This window comes from Salvelinus alpinus, chromosome 12 (assembly GCF_045679555.1).
Source record: "Salvelinus alpinus chromosome 12, SLU_Salpinus.1, whole genome shotgun sequence".
In the NCBI taxonomy this organism is placed as follows: domain Eukaryota; kingdom Metazoa; phylum Chordata; class Actinopteri; order Salmoniformes; family Salmonidae; genus Salvelinus; species Salvelinus alpinus.
In genome coordinates this window covers 44195161-44210944 of record NC_092097.1, presented here as the reverse complement: position 1 = coordinate 44210944, position 15784 = coordinate 44195161, and the positions used below count along the sequence as shown (strand labels likewise).

Here is a 15784-nt window from a genome sequence, read left to right as displayed (position 1 = left end):
GGGATACTGGCCCCTATCAGCTTATGCTATACTATACTTAGTGTGTGTATGTGTGTGCATGCCCCTGTTCATGCTGTACTGTGTACCCTGTGTGTAGGAGAACCCCTGTTCATGCTGTACTGTGTACCCTGTGTGTAGGAGAACCCCTGTTCATGCTGTACTGTGTACCCTGTGTGTAGGAGAACCCCTGTTCATGCTGTACTGTGTACCCGGTGTGTAGGAGAACCCCTGTTCATGCTGTACTGTGTACCCTGTGTGTAGGAGAACCCCTGTTCATGCTGTACTGTGTACCCTGTGTGTAGGAGAACCCCTGCTCATGCTGTACTGTGTACCCTGTGTGTAGGAGAACCCCTGTTCATGCTGTACTGTGTACCCTGTGTGTAGGAGAACCCCTGTTCATGCTGTACTGTGTACCCTGTGTGTAGGAGAACCCCTGTTCATGCTGTACTGTGTACCCTGTGTGTTGGAGAACCCCTGTTCATGCTGTACTGTGTACCCTGTGTGTAGGAGAACCCCTGTTCATGCTGTACTGTGTACCCTGTGTGTTGGAGAACCCCTGTTCATGCTGTACTGTGTACCCTGTGTGTAGGAGAACCCCTGTTCATGCTGTACTGTGTACCCTGTGTGTAGGAGAACCCCTGTTCATGCTGTACTGTGTACCCTGTGTGTAGGAGAACCCCTGTTCATGCTGTACTGTGTACCCTGTGTGTTGGAGAACCCCTGTTCATGCTGTACTGTGTACCCTGTGTGTAGGAAGAACCCCTGTTCATGCTGTACTGTGTACCCTGTGTGTAGGAGAACCCCTGTTCATGCTGTACTGTGTACCCTGTGTGTTGGAGAACCCCTGTTCATGCTGTACTGTGTACCCTGTGTGTTGGAGAACCCCTGTTCATGCTGTACTGTGTACCCTGTGTGTAGGAGAACCCCTGTTCATGCTGTACTGTGTACCCTGTGTGTAGGAGTGTGCTGGGGAGCCTCTGTTCATGCTGTACTGTGCCATCAAGCAGCAGATGGAGAAGGGGCCTATAGACTCCATCACAGGAGAGGCGCGCTACTCACTCAGTGAGGACAAGCTGATCAGACAGCAGATTGACTACAAGACCCTGGTCAGTACCACAACACAGCTTGAATCACAGAAATAAGCGGAACACTTTTACATCATCTCTCTTTGACTGAATACATTCATTGCTCTGAGAACCATTCGTCTGGCTGGCTAGATAGTACAGTAAGTAGCTAGCTACAAGAGTGACTACAGGTGTATGCGGTTTAACTCACGTCTTCCACACTATTCACTCTGCTTCAAGCCTCTAGTCCTGTGAGTCTTCCCCATTGCCAATCTTACCTTTGACCCTTACACCCCCCCTAGACCCTGCACTGTGTGAACCCGGAGAATGAGAACGCCCCGGAGGTGACGGTAAAGGGGCTGAACTGTGACACGGTGACCCAGGTGAAGGAAAAGCTGCTTGATGCTGTGTTCAAAGGAAGCCCTTACTCCCAGAGACCCAAGGCTTCAGACATGGACATGGGTAAGGCACACAAACACACCATGCACAAATGAACACACGCGCACACACACAACCCAAACCAATTAGCCAAAACACACTTCCCAACACTATCTGGAGTCACTCAACAGACACTAACACACCCTCTCCTTCTGTTCGGTGTGTGTTCAGAGTGGCGTCAGGGCAGGATGGCCAGGATCATTCTCCAGGATGAGGACGTCACCACCAAGATAGACAATGACTGGAAGAGACTCAACACACTGGCCCACTACCAGGCAAGTCTGTCATGGTTTATGTCTCAAAGTTGATAAAATAATGTGTTTTTAATCAATCAATTAATCACATTTTATTTTTATGTATACACTTTACAATTACCGTATTACAAATATTTTCTGGATCGATGTAGGGGATCACTCCCTTGGTGTCTGCAGCCCGAAATTCATGGGTGTCATATATAATACATTTCTCCTCAGGAATGAATAAAGTGTATCTTATCTCAACTGTAATGCATAATACATTAATCATTGTGTATATGATATAAAACAAGGAAATAAATACTTAGTAAAATACCATAATATGATACTATACAATATACTTTGTCAATTTACATGGAAATTCATACTACTTGTATACTGTAGGTCTATACAGAGATTATTGCTATCACACCAATAAAAACTTCAGTTATTAAGCTTGTTGTATGCAGCCAGTGCACCTGTGTAACAGATGTTGCTTGTATTTACATTTACATTTAAGTCATTTAGCAGACGCTCTTATCCAGAGCGACTTACAAATTGGTGCATTCACCTTATGATATCCAGTGGAACAACCACTTTACAATAGTGCATCTAACTCTTTTAAGGGGGGGGGGGGGGTTAGAAGGATTACTTTATCCTATCCTAGGTATTCCTTAAAGAGGTGGGGTTTCAGGTGTCTCCGGAAGGTGGTGATTGACTCCGCTGACCTGGCGTCGTGAGGGAGTTTGTTCCACCATTGGGGTGCCAGAGCAGCGAACAGTTTTGACTGGGCTGAGCGGGAACTGTACTTCCTCAGAGGTAGGGAGGCGAGCAGGCCAGAGGTGGATGAACGCAGTGCCCTTGTTTGGGTGTAGGGCCTGATCAGAGCCTGAAGGTACGGAGGTGCCGTTCCCCTCACAGCTCCGTAGGCAAGCACCATGGTCTTGTAGCGGATGCGAGCTTCAACTGGAAGCCAGTGGAGAGAGCGGAGGAGCGGTATAATAGTTATGTTACCTTGCTTGAGACCTGGAGCATGTAAAGAGAATGTCAGACTGCAACGCTAGTGCTGGTTAGATTAGTGTCCAGTGTACTTAACACACCAACCATCTATCGTTAGTATGGCTCAGTATCTGCCAAATCAATATCCCTGATCTTGGTGTCCATAGCCACCTCTCAGGATGTCTGCTCTTCCAGATCTTCAACCAGGAATGGATCTCCCCTCAGAATTAGTTAAAGTGGTTCTGCATGCAAGGACACAGTGAAGTATGTGATGTAGTTCTTGTAGTCTTCAATACATTTATCAGTACAGGGTTTCACTCGATGTTCCCCATCAGTGGAGAGGCTATATGACTGATCATTGGTTAGTATGCACTTAGAAGTTGTGTCAATGAGGATTTTGTCTAACTCCAGTCCTCTTCTCACTCATCTCTACCACATCTAACACAGTCCTTGAAGATCAGCTATAGCCTGGTTCAGTTTTACAGTTTTTCACTAAGCAACCAATATTGTTTATATATAATGAGAATAGTACAGGTACTAAAATTGACCCACGAGGAACTCCTTTAGTGACCTCGAGGAATTGCAAATTGACACAGTCAGCAACTATATATTGAGATCTGTCCATAATGTAATTTTTTTAACTAACCACATACGCTGCTATCAAGTCCAACATGTGCAATAACAATGAGTCATCCACAATGTCAAAAGCCTTAGACAGGTCAATAACCGATGCAGCTTTTTATCTATAGAACATACAATATCATTGACAACATAGGATGCAGCTAAGATGGTACTATGACCTTATCTACATCCTGATTGATATGCATTTATGATACATTTCCTGGTTAAGGAGCAAAGTAGATTTTTATCAACTGTTTAAATATTTTTGCCAGACACGATGCGGTAGTTATTTGTCACTAGGGTTTCCGCCCTTGTGAAGAGGAAGTACAGGCGCTGCTTTCCATGCTTTAACTATAGAACTGCTGGGCCTTGAGGGACGACCCTTCAAGCTAACGAGAAGTCATTTTGACTGCAACATTCTAACGGTGTAATTAATCCCAGTATGTACAATACTTCCTCTTCACTTAGGGCCCCCAAAAGGGTCTGACTACATGTGTGGGTATGTATGTGGATACGCAGGCCTGCGAGCCACTGCGGCCCCTCATGATGAGGTCAGATTTTTGGTGGCCCCCCACTCCCATCAAAGATGCCCTAAAACTTTTGTAGGGAGCATGCTTGTCAGCAAAAGTGTTAAAAACATCAGAGAAATAATCGAGAACTGACCTAGGGTCAGGAATGGCAGGTATACCTACTATGTCACAAAGATTGTGCAAAAAAATCTTGATCATTGACATCTGACATTCCTTGTGTTAATGATGGGCAGAACGGATTTAGGTAGTCTTACATCGGTAATACAGGCAATAAGGAAATGCTCATTGATATCATGAGCAAAAAACACAACCGGCTGTGTATTTACAGTGCATTCAGGAAGTATTCAGACCCTTCCCCTTTTCCACATTTTGTTTGTTTTGTTATATTCCTCTGTGTAGATGGTTGTCTTTCTAGAAGGTTCTCCTATCTCTGCAGAATTCCACCAATCAGGTCTTTATGGTAGAGTGGCCAGACGGAAGCCACTCCTCAGTAAAAGGCACATGACAGCCTGCTTGGAGTTTAGCAAAAGCCGCCTAAAGATTCTCAGACCATGAGAAATAAGATTCTCTGGTCTGATGAAACAAAGATGGAACTCTTTGGCCTGACTGCCAAGTGTCACGTCTGGAGGAAACCTGGCACCACCCCTACGGTGAAGCAGGGTGGTGGCAGCATCATGCTGTGGAGATGTTTTTCAGTGGCAGGGACTGGGAGACTAGTCAGGATCGAGGGAAAGATGAACGGAGCAAAGTACAGAGATCCTTGATGCTGCTCCAGAGCGCTCAGGACCTCAGACTGGGGCAAATGTTCACCTTCCAACAGGATAACAACTCTAAGCACACAGTCAAGGCAACGCAGGAGTGGCTTGGGAACAAGTCTCTAAATGTCCTTGAGTGGCCCAGCCAGAGCCCAGACTTGAACCCGATCGAACATCTCTGGAGAGAACTGAAAATAGCTGTGCAGCTACGCTCCCCATCTAACCTGACAGAGCTTGAGAGGATCTGTAGAGACGAATGGGAAAATCTCCCCAAATACAGGTGTGCCAAGCTTGTTGCGTCATACCCAAGAAGACTCAAGGCTGTAATCGCTGCCAAAGGTGCTTCAACAAAGTACTGAGTAAAGGGTGTGAATACTGATGTAAATGTAATATTTCAGCTTTTTTATATATATATACATTTGTCAAATTTTCTACAAACCTGTTTTTGCTTTGTCGTTGTTGGGTATTGTGTGTAGATTGATTAGGGGGGAAAAATATAGTAATCCATTTTAGAATAAGGCTGTAACATAACTAAATGTGGAAAAAGTCAAGGGGTCTGAATACTTTCCGAATGCACTGTATGGGGTCTATTTGTGCTGTAAGTGTGATGTCAATCAGGTCAGATTTTACTGGATTTTTAAATTGTGCCGGGTTGGTTTCGATATTACATGCGCTAAATTCAGATCGATGCATAATACCTTGAGCTTGTCTTAAACTTGAGTCATCCAATCAAGGTTAAAGACAACCCATAATCATCACTTACGATGCTGCATAAGTTGATAACAGGTCAGCTAAATGATGAGCAGAGGGGTCCAGTATATCCTCAACATACTACATTTGATACCATTTTCCAGGCATACGTTTAGGGCTAGGCATTCAAACTGACAGAGGTGGAAAGTCATACTGACACATAAAGCTACATTTGACAAAAATAGCCACACCTCTACCTTTTCGATCAGATCTGTAAATGTTGTATAAATCCAAAGTTACATCATTGTTTTAAAAAAACACAACGTTTAAAAAATCACAACGTTTAAAAAATCACAACGTTTAAAAAATCACAACGTTAGGTCCATTTCTCGACCGAGGTAGCAGTTTATTGTAAGAGGAAATGGAAGTTACCTGGTGTTTATATAGCTGTGTGTCTGTCTACTACTGTTGCCAATGTTATTTAAGTAAACCAACTTTTTGGTGATGAAAGCATTAAAAACACATTCTTACCCCGTCCAGATCCATTGTAATGGTTACACCTTTTTTTCTGACAGTCAACTGGAATATGACTTTGTCGTTGTCATCAGTCACTGATGTCCACATCTCCTGATGTATGGTGTTATATTTCCATCCGCAATAAGTATTTTACCAGGAGGGACCAACCAATCCCCAGAGGGAAATGTACCTGCGGAGAAAAAAAAAACATTTTAATACAAACAAAAGTTGAGTCTTCATTCTTGGTGCTATTTCCAGGTCTATACAGGTTTGTTGCAAGATATTAGAATTGGGCTGCCTGTGTAAATGCAGCCTTAGTCAATCACTCCAGGCACCAGCAATGTAGCAGTGTGTATCACCTTTTTCTGACCGCATGTCATGTGCAAAGTTTTCAGAGTTCAGATGCATGTCTAACTCTAACTGTTATATTTCCTGTACTCCCCATCAGGTGACGGATGGCTCAGTGATAGCCCTGGTGCCAAAGCAGAACTCTGCCTACAACATCTCCACCTCCTCCACCTTCACCAAGTCCCTCAACAGATACGGTTTGTGGGTGTGGGTGGGCAGGTAGATGTGTGGGTGGTTGTGTGCGTGCAGGTGCGCGTGCGTGCTATTTTATTCTCGAAGTGCTTTCTGTGTGTACGATTCAGAAATACACAGCTAAACATTAGAAATATCTCAATAGAAATGATAATGCGTGCCGAGTGTTGACGTTAAGGTCAGACAGTGAAGAGGAGTGATGTGTCATGTAAGTCCGTCATAGGGCTGAGAGTAACTGGAGACTGTCCAGTCCCTGTCTGTGTCTTCTCCCCAGGATATCTCTGTCTCCCCCTGCCTTGATCACCCCCCTCCCCCGCCATCTCCTTTATCTCTCTTGACCCCCCTCCCTCGTATCTTTCTCTTCATCTATAACACACTGGTTATGTGATTTGAAATCATATTGGATTAATCTGAATCCTGACCATGTCCTCTCTCTCCCGTCTTCCCGTCCAGAGAGTATGTTGAGGACGGCCAGTAGTCCAGACAGCCTGCGTTCTAGGACCCCCATGATCACGCCTGACCTGGAGAGTGGTACCAAGCTGTGGCACCTGGTCAAGAACCACGACCACTCAGACCAGCGTGAGGGCGACCGTGGCAGCAAGATGGTCTCTGAGATATACCTGACCAGGCTATTGGCTACTAAGGTACCCCACACACAGACAGACACATTCACTCTCACTCACTCACTCACTCACTCACTCACACCTGTCCCCCCTCTACCGGTAAACAACACCCAACATCCTAGCTAAAACCTGTTTCCTCCGACAGCCAGCTCTCTCATTGACCTTTGTTTCCAAGGCGACTGGCTCAGATGCTCATTAACATTTTTCATAACCTTTTGCATGAGTAGGTGCAGCTCCCAAACGCTATGTTGTCTTAATTAGCAGCCTGACCTTTTGAGCGGTTTTCTGATCGTTGGAATCAGGAAGGGAGATGGAGGGGCTTTCTCTTGGATCCTAAACCCTAATCCCTTTCTCTTGGATCCTAAACCCTAATCCCTTTCTCTTGGATCCTAAACCCTAATCCCTTCCTCTTGGATCCTAAACCCTAATCCCTTCCGTTGGGACTCTCAAACAATGTTTGTGAATTGATTATTGGGGGTGCCCTAGGGGGGCATGTTTTAGTTCTAGCCAAGCACTTACACACACCTGATTTGACTAATCAAGGGCTTGGTGGTGGGTTGATAGGTTGCATCCGGTGTGTTTGTGCTGGTCTGGAAAAAACATGTGCGCAAAGATACGGATATAAATTCCATGAATAGAGCGGACATGAGTCCTCACTCTACATGTCATGAGGAATATCTGTTCTAGACAGTACTGCTATCGGCTCAGTACTGTGGCACTATAAGCACTAAAGACATCAACTGGCAGGCCATTACTTTCTGTTCCTCCATGCCTTGTTGGTAGCACCTCATTTACCATGCACAGGACGTGCCACACCACTAGGCGCTCATTTGCACTTGCTAAGTACTGTACATTAAGGCGTTTCTGCTCACCCTCGCGATTTCTCTCCCCTGTTGTTTTTTCATTTGCTCATGATTTCCCTTCAGGTAAAAAAGTGCAAGGTTAGGTCTATGGGGGTTAGAGAGTTTGGAGAATGAACAGTGAGAGTGGGAAAGACGACAGGAGTCTTGGCCTGTATATACTTCATGTACAGTGGGGCAAAAAAGTATTTAGTCAGCCACCAATTGTGCAAGTTCTCCCACTTAAAAAAATGAGAGAGGCCTGTAATTTTCATCATAGGTACACTTCAACTATGACAGACAAAAAGAGAAGAAAAAAATCCAGAAAATCACATTGTAGGATTTTTTATGAATTTATTTGCAAATTATGGTGGAAAAAAGTATTTGGTCAATAACAAAAGTTTATCTCAATACTTTGTTATATACCCTTTGTTGGCAATGACAGAGGTCAAACGTTTTCTGTAAGTCTTCACAAGGTTTTCACACACTGTTGCTGGTATTTTGGCCCATTCCTCCATGCAGATCTCCTCTAGAGCAGTGATGTTTTGGGGCTGTTGCTGGGCAACACGGACTTTCAACTCCCTCCAAAGATTTTCTATGCGGTTGAGATCTGGAGACTGGCTAGGCCACTCCAGGACCTTGAAATGCTTCTTACGAAGCCACTCCTTCGTTGCCCGGGCGGTGTGTTTGGGATCATTGTCATGCTGAAAGACCCAGCCACGTTTCATCTTCAATGCCCTTGCTGATGGAAGGAGGTTTTCACTCAAAATCTCACGATACATGGCCCCATTCATTCTTTCCTTTACACGGATCAGTCGTACTGGTCCCTTTGCAGAAAAACAGCCCCAAAGCATGATGTTTCCACCTCCATGCTTCACAGTAGGTATGGTGTTCTTTGGATGCAACTCAGCATTCTTTGTCCTCCAAACACGACGAGTTGAGTTTTTACCAAAAAGTTCTATTTTGGTTTCATCTGACCATATGACATTCTCCCAATCTTCTTCTGGATCATCCAAATGCTCTCTAGCAAACTTCAGACGGGCCTGGACATGTACTGGCTTAAGCAGGGGGACACGTCTGGCACTGCAGGATTTGAGTCCCTGGCGGCGTAGTGTGTTACTGATGGTAGGCTTTGTTACTTTGGTCCCAGCTCTCTGCAGGTCATTCACTAGGTCCCCCCGTGTGGTTCTAGGATTTTTGCTCACCGTTCTTGTGATCATTTTGACCCCACGGGGTGAGATCTTGCGTGGAGCCCCAGATCGAGGGAGATTATCAGTGGTCTTGTATGTCTTCCATTTCCTAATAATTGCTCCCACAGTTGATTTCTTCAAACCAAGCTGCTTACCTATTGCAGATTCAGTCTTCCCAGCCTGGTGCAGGTCTACAATTTAGTTTCTGGTGTCCTTTGACAGCTCTTTGTTCTTGGCCATAGTGGAGTTTGGAGTGTGACTGTTTGAGGTTGTGGACAGGTGTCTTTTATACTGATAACAAGTTCAAACAGGTGCCATTAATACAGGTAACGAGTGGAGGACAGAGGAGCCTCTTAAAGAAGAAGTTACAGGTCTGTGAGAGCAATCTTGCTTGTTTGTAGGTGACCAAATACTTATTTTCCACCATAATTTGCAAATAAATTCATAAAAAATCCTACAATGTGATTTTCTGGATTTTTTTTCTAATTTTGTCTGTCATAGTTGAAGTGTACCTATGATGAAAATTACAGGCCTCTCTCATATTTTTAAGTGGGAGAACTTGCACAATTGGTGGCTGACTAAATACTTTTTTGCCCCACTGTATATATTAGTGTAGTTTTGGCCAATATGTTGGTATGTGAATAACTGACCGGAGCCGGCTTTGTTCGTCTGTTAGTTTGTTAGTCTAAATGCGTCCACAGTGTGAGGAACTTTTCAATTTCAACTTCATAAAACAGTGATTTGTACAATACAAAGCCTCATGAAGTTGATATCAGTGATATAACTCTATAACCCTCCCCTTTCTCCTTTCACAGGGTACATTGCAGAAGTTTGTGGACGACCTGTTTGAGACCATCTTCAGTACGGCCCATCGAGGCAGTGCCCTGCCGCTCGCCATTAAGTACATGTTTGACTTCCTGGACGAGCAGGCCGACAAGCACTGCATCTCTGACTTGGATGTACGGCACACCTGGAAGAGCAACTGGTGAGTGGGTTGACTATCTTAGCTGGCATGTCTGCTGGCAAGGTTGGTCGAATTTATAGAAAAGCAAGCAATAACAATACACTGATAAGACTAACATTCCTTTGAATATTTTACCCAGATTTTAGGAGATAGCGAGGCATATTTAGTTTCTTTAAAAAAAGAGCCACCAGTCAGAAGAATACATAAAGCTCAAGAGGTACCCCTAGATATGAAGAAATATAAGCGTAGCTTTGAAATAGAATTAAGCATAATGATTATGGCTCTAGATTGCAGGAAAAATATTTATTCAGGTGTTTGAAAAATACAATATTCTCCAACCCCCCTATCTTACATAGATTTTTGGCGTGCATTTCACCCCTGGTTGAGTGTTAAGGAGAATATACGGTGGAGTATGACATTAAGATTACTCTCACTAAAATGTTTTCTCTCTTCTTCCCACTCCCTCTCCATCTCTTCCTCCCTAGTCTTCCTCTGCGGTTCTGGGTGAACGTGATCAAGAACCCCCAGTTTGTGTTTGACATCCACAAGAACAGCATCACGGATGCGTGTCTGTCTGTGGTGGCCCAGACCTTCATGGACTCCTGCTCCACCTCAGAACACAAGCTGGGCAAAGACTCGCCCTCAAACAAGCTGCTCTACGCTAAAGACATTCCCAACTACAAGAACTGGGTGGAACGGTATGGATATAGGCTATGTTCAGCGGGCGGGCCATTATGGATTAGGTTGAAAATTAAAACTAGGGTAGGAAAGTAACACTGTTGCCATTTGACAGCATGGAACTCGCTTGGTCACTTGGCTTGCCTTTATTCAGCTCACTTGGTTTCATTGGTCAATTGATATGTGTCAGTTAAATATTGACAGAGTGATTGCTTAAAGATTCTCCCACACACTCTCACCTTCCCTCCCTCTCTCTCTGTCTCCATCCCCCATTCTTTCTCAGGTACTACTCAGATATCTCGCGGATGCCCGTCATCAGTGACCAGGACATGAGTGCGTACCTGGCGGAGCAGTCGCGGCTCCACCTCAGCCAGTTCAACAGCATGAGCGCCCTGCACGAAATCTACTCCTACATTGTCAAGTACAAAGATGAGGTGAGAACAATGGCAGACATTTTTGTTATGTTTGTTTAGATTGCACCCTACTTTGGATTTGAAGAACTGCTCAGTTGTCGCTCTCTCAACTGCTTTTGTAAAAGCTAATGTTTCTCACTGCTCATTTTCTCTCTCCCTCCCTCTCCCTTTCTCCCTCCCTCCCTTCCTCTCTCTCTCTCACTCTCTCCCTCTTTCTCGCATTTTGTTTCTCTCGCTTTCTTATCATCTCTTTCTCTCTCTGTCTCTCTCTGTCTCTCTCTGTCCATCCTCAGATTCTGACGGCTTTGGAGAGGGACGAGCAGTCGCAGAGGCAGAGACTGAGGAGCAAGCTGGAGCAGGTCATCAACACAATGGCCCTGGCCAGCTGAGGACTGACCCTTGCTCTCCTCCTCATCTCCATCGTCCTCTCTTTCTCTCCTCACCCAGAGGAATTTAAACTCAGACAGCGTGGTTTTCAAACCGCCCCCTAAAACATGTGATGGAGCTACTGCAAAGGACAGAACAGGGGGCATTCAGCAGTACTGGGCGGGTGTATGTGTGTAAATGCGTGTCTATATATGTGTGTGTGTGTCTATGTCAGACCAAGGCACTGGATTTTTCGTCACACACACACCGAGAGACAGCATCACCGGAAAGCATTTTGATTATCGTCGCTGTTGTCATGTTTTTTGTTATTTTCTGTCGGTTTTCCTGAGTTTTGGCGTCACAAAGCCCTGTATCGTATAACCAGGATGGGACATTTGAAGTGGAATTCCATTTTGGCATCACAAACAGGACATAACATTGTTTGGCATCCTTGGAGCCAATGGGAGATAAGCTCCTCAGGTCACATGTCTCCTGTTGGAATCGAAGATCAATGACTTTTTCCATTTTTTGTTGTATTATTTTTTGTAATAAACTGCCCACTGATCTCTCGCCACCTGTGTTACTGCTGAATTTGCACAATTTACAAATACGTTACCAAGGAAGGCTATATAGATATTATATATAAATACAACTAAACATTTTTAAGAAACACATTTTAGGGTTAAAACAACCCATCAACAGCAAAACTTTGATTTGATATTCCAGCAAAACAAAATCTACGTAGAAAAAAAAACGAAGAAACAAAAAGAAACAAAAAAGTTGTGCTGTGCCATGTTTTCTTTTGTTGTTGTTTAGTGAAAATACATTTTATTAGATGGAATGTGTATGATTTAAATATGAACATGCTTAGTGACTGAAAAATAATTGTCAAAGTAATAAAAGAAAGGAAGGCACTTTGCCCCTTAGGGCCACCATAGGAAGGCCATCCCATAATATTGTCACATTTCTGTATGGGAATGTTGGACTGGAGCAGTCCTGCGGAAACATTAGATTGCAAATCTGTCGTGCATTCTCAGTTTTTGACAAGTAAACACAGACTCTAGCAAGCATTGCTTCTTTTAATAGACAGTTCTGATGGAATCTAGCATGAAGGTTCATGTTCATCCTCCAGGGCTAAAGAATGTGACAGCTTGTCCTACAGTGGTTGACCAATAGAGAGCATTGCACTACTTGAACCAATTACAATTGTTAGATACTACTGCCCTGTTGGAGCTAGAAAAACAAGCATTTCGCTACACCCACAATAACATCTGCTAAACATGTGTATGTGACAAATAAAATGTGATTTGATCTATAGGCTACCCCACCACCAGTTAGCATTACCACGTCTGATGTCTTACCTGGTGGAATAAAGGTTAAAGAAATAGTTAAATGTGATCAGGGAGGGTTTTACTGAGCCTCTTGGTCTGAAACAACAAAGTTGGGAAAGACAGAAAGCCTTTTCCAGCCCTGGGCCCTTCTTCCTCATCTCTTCCCAATGCTATTCTGCAGATAATAAGCAAGGTGATGGTAGTGTGGTAAAGACTGCTTCTTTTCTCCTAATCCAGAGATCGGAGACAGGCTGGGGCTTTAGCTCTCACCCATAGGGTGGTCTGGACGGTAGAGGGGGGAGGCACCCTCCACTCATTAGCAACACAAGGATAAGTAATCCCTTATCTCCCCTGGTCCTTGTTTCTATCTAAACAAGCTCACTTGCCATGTGTGACTTAAGATGTTTTTCAAAACTTCTCTCTTCTCTTGAGAGGTTTGTTTTTGGAGGTTTGACTTTGTGGAGCGTTTTTCCCCCCGTTTTTTTCTTCTGTTTTCTCTGCTTGCCGAAAACCAAACTGTGGTCTGTAATGTATTTTTGTTGATGTTTGATTTTGTAAATTGTATTTACTTTCGTTTTTTTTATGATGATGAAATGAAATGTAGCTTTTGGCAAAAAAAAATGTATCAGGTTGTTTTCCTTGTTGTTTTTCTCATCTCTCTTTTGAACGTGTAAATTGTGCATTACGCGGTATGCTGAAGATGAAGAGACGTCTTCGGTTTAGCAGAAGTTTAAGTACTGTTCATAAGGTTTATTTTCTGATCTCTACGATCAGTGTAAAATATCACATCAGATAAGCATCTGTGTCTTTTCCAGATGGAATCAGTGACTTGCTGCTTTAATCCATATCTTATTTTTTATATATCATAATTGCTTTTGCAATACATTGTATGCCAGGTTCCTTCCTAAACTCCTCTGAACAGAAATAAAAACAAAACACCCCTTAAATAGACATGACACATTGGTACATCTCAAATGACACCCTAATACCTGTATTGTACACTAAGGCCCTGATCAAAACTAGTACACTATATAGGGTGCCATTTTGGATGTAGTCATTGATGTATACAGCTGTACTGCATTCCTGTTGTCTTTCTCTACGTATCAGACCGTTAATATACAGGTGCTAGTCTGGTCCCGGATCTGTTATGTCTACCCAAACATTTGGCATGAGAATGACCATAGTAGTTGACAAGACCGCACAAACAGATCTGGGACCAAGCCATGCAGGTGCTACTTAGTGAGCGAAATAGAACCCTTAAAGGGACCATGTATACGTCGTCCATATTGGGACAGTGTCAACCTCACAAGAAGTATGACGCTTTCCTAATATGGACACCGCACATTTGTCATATACTAGCGTGCTTGGACCAAACAACACTTCAAAGTTAGCTTCTTTCAACAGTGTGCCTGACTAGTAAATTGTTGGTGAAAAAGCATTACATTTAGAATGAGTCATAATCGGAACATAATCAGAAATGTTTAACTACTGTACGAGTTAAAAAATTAACTCCCCAAATATGCTTAGTCCGCTTTACAGGGCTTTAAAAAGAAAAATCCCTGAGTACAAAACTTTCCCTTTTTGCTGCGCCTATATCTTTCAGTGCTTTTAGATCACAACCACATGAAATAGACTGGTCTCCAGAGCTCAGTGATTTTGTTAATAGCAGGCTTATGAATTATCAGCATCATAACTATGTCTGAGGAAAATACATTACACACTGGCAGCTTCCAAATACTTTGTGTTTCTCTCATCACTGCCCTGTTATTTTTTTTAAGAAGACAACTTATTCTCCATTTCTCAGGAAATTGCCTCTTGTTTGGAGAAATTCTCTCTGCATTGTAGTTCTGTTGTTTCAATGTTCTGGCCTTGAGATTTCAATCAATCTGCTTCAGAGGTTTAGCAGGTTCCTAAGTGAGTCTCCTTCCCTCCCCATCTCATGATTTGTCCCTGTTTGTTTGTTTGTTTGTATGGCGATTGATTTGTTTTGTCATTGAAGTGGTACGATGTACAGCTTGTCCATTTGATGTGGGCAGGAGGAACCAATGCTAAGACTTGACGCAGCCTGACATGAGGCTGTCATAGGAACAACATAGTGCTTGTCAAAATGGTTTGCGGCTATCCCCACATTATGAAGCATGAATAAGAAAACAATAGATGTTTGGTTGACCATCTCATGCCATATAACAGGATTATTTCTATTGACATACATGTTATGACGGCTTAAGGTCCATATCTCATGTTAGCGGATCATGAACCGTTTACGCCCAAACAGATAAGGGTCATTTCCTGAACCCAGATTGACTATTCCTGGACTAAAAAGATCTTTCAGATGAACAAATGAGCATGATTTTTAGACCAGGCTTAAATGTGGTCTGGGAATCTGTCCCAAAATGACCCATCCAGTCATGCCTACTCATACTATTGCCTTCCCATGCCCTGGTTAGAGAAGATTCTAATCATTTATTTTCCTCATTTATTTTCTAATTGTGGCAAGATCTCAGTAGCTGTACATGTTCCAAATGAAAACTACATAGGATCCAAGAAAGTACAAATCGATCAATTTCAGAAAAACTGGCAGAGGAGTTTTTCCTACTTATAATAATTCTGGTACGTTTTTAAGAGTTTGACTTGCAGCAACTGTCACAAGTGTGCAGGTTATTGTTCATTGTGTAAATATTCTGTTATTTCCTATTTTGCAGATTTACTACTTGTATATAAACACGCATCAAGGAGAGATTAAATTTTTTTTTGCTAAATAAAATGGTGTTTTGCGTTTATTTTTGGTGTTAAGAAGTGTACACACACACACACACACACACACACATCTGTGTAGTGGGAAGGGCTTTCATTATTTTTAGCCAGAGTGAATTCACTCTTGCTTCCTTTCATTATAAGATTATGTTAAAAGCATGCTTAAAAATAGAGTACTGTTATACTGGCTGGTATGGTCTATCATTTCTCATATCTCTACTGGAATAGTATATCAACAGG

At 43.1% G+C, this 15784-nt stretch overlaps 1 protein-coding gene across 1 annotated transcript in view; it reads left to right on the top strand.

Moving 5' to 3' along the window:
* LOC139536245 (plexin-A1-like) overlaps positions 1-15570 on the top strand; it is a 416804-nt gene extending 401234 nt beyond the window's left edge. The window contains exons 24-32 of the mRNA XM_071336602.1: positions 960-1106; positions 1367-1526; positions 1674-1777; positions 6295-6391; positions 6840-7030; positions 9854-10023; positions 10488-10700; positions 10964-11114; positions 11387-15570. Of these exons, the coding sequence (XP_071192703.1) occupies positions 960-1106; positions 1367-1526; positions 1674-1777; positions 6295-6391; positions 6840-7030; positions 9854-10023; positions 10488-10700; positions 10964-11114; positions 11387-11482 (1329 nt within the window). The 3' untranslated portion in view covers positions 11483-15570. The remainder of the gene's footprint in view (positions 1-959; positions 1107-1366; positions 1527-1673; positions 1778-6294; positions 6392-6839; positions 7031-9853; positions 10024-10487; positions 10701-10963; positions 11115-11386) is intronic.
* Positions 15571-15784: the final 214 nt, after the last annotated feature.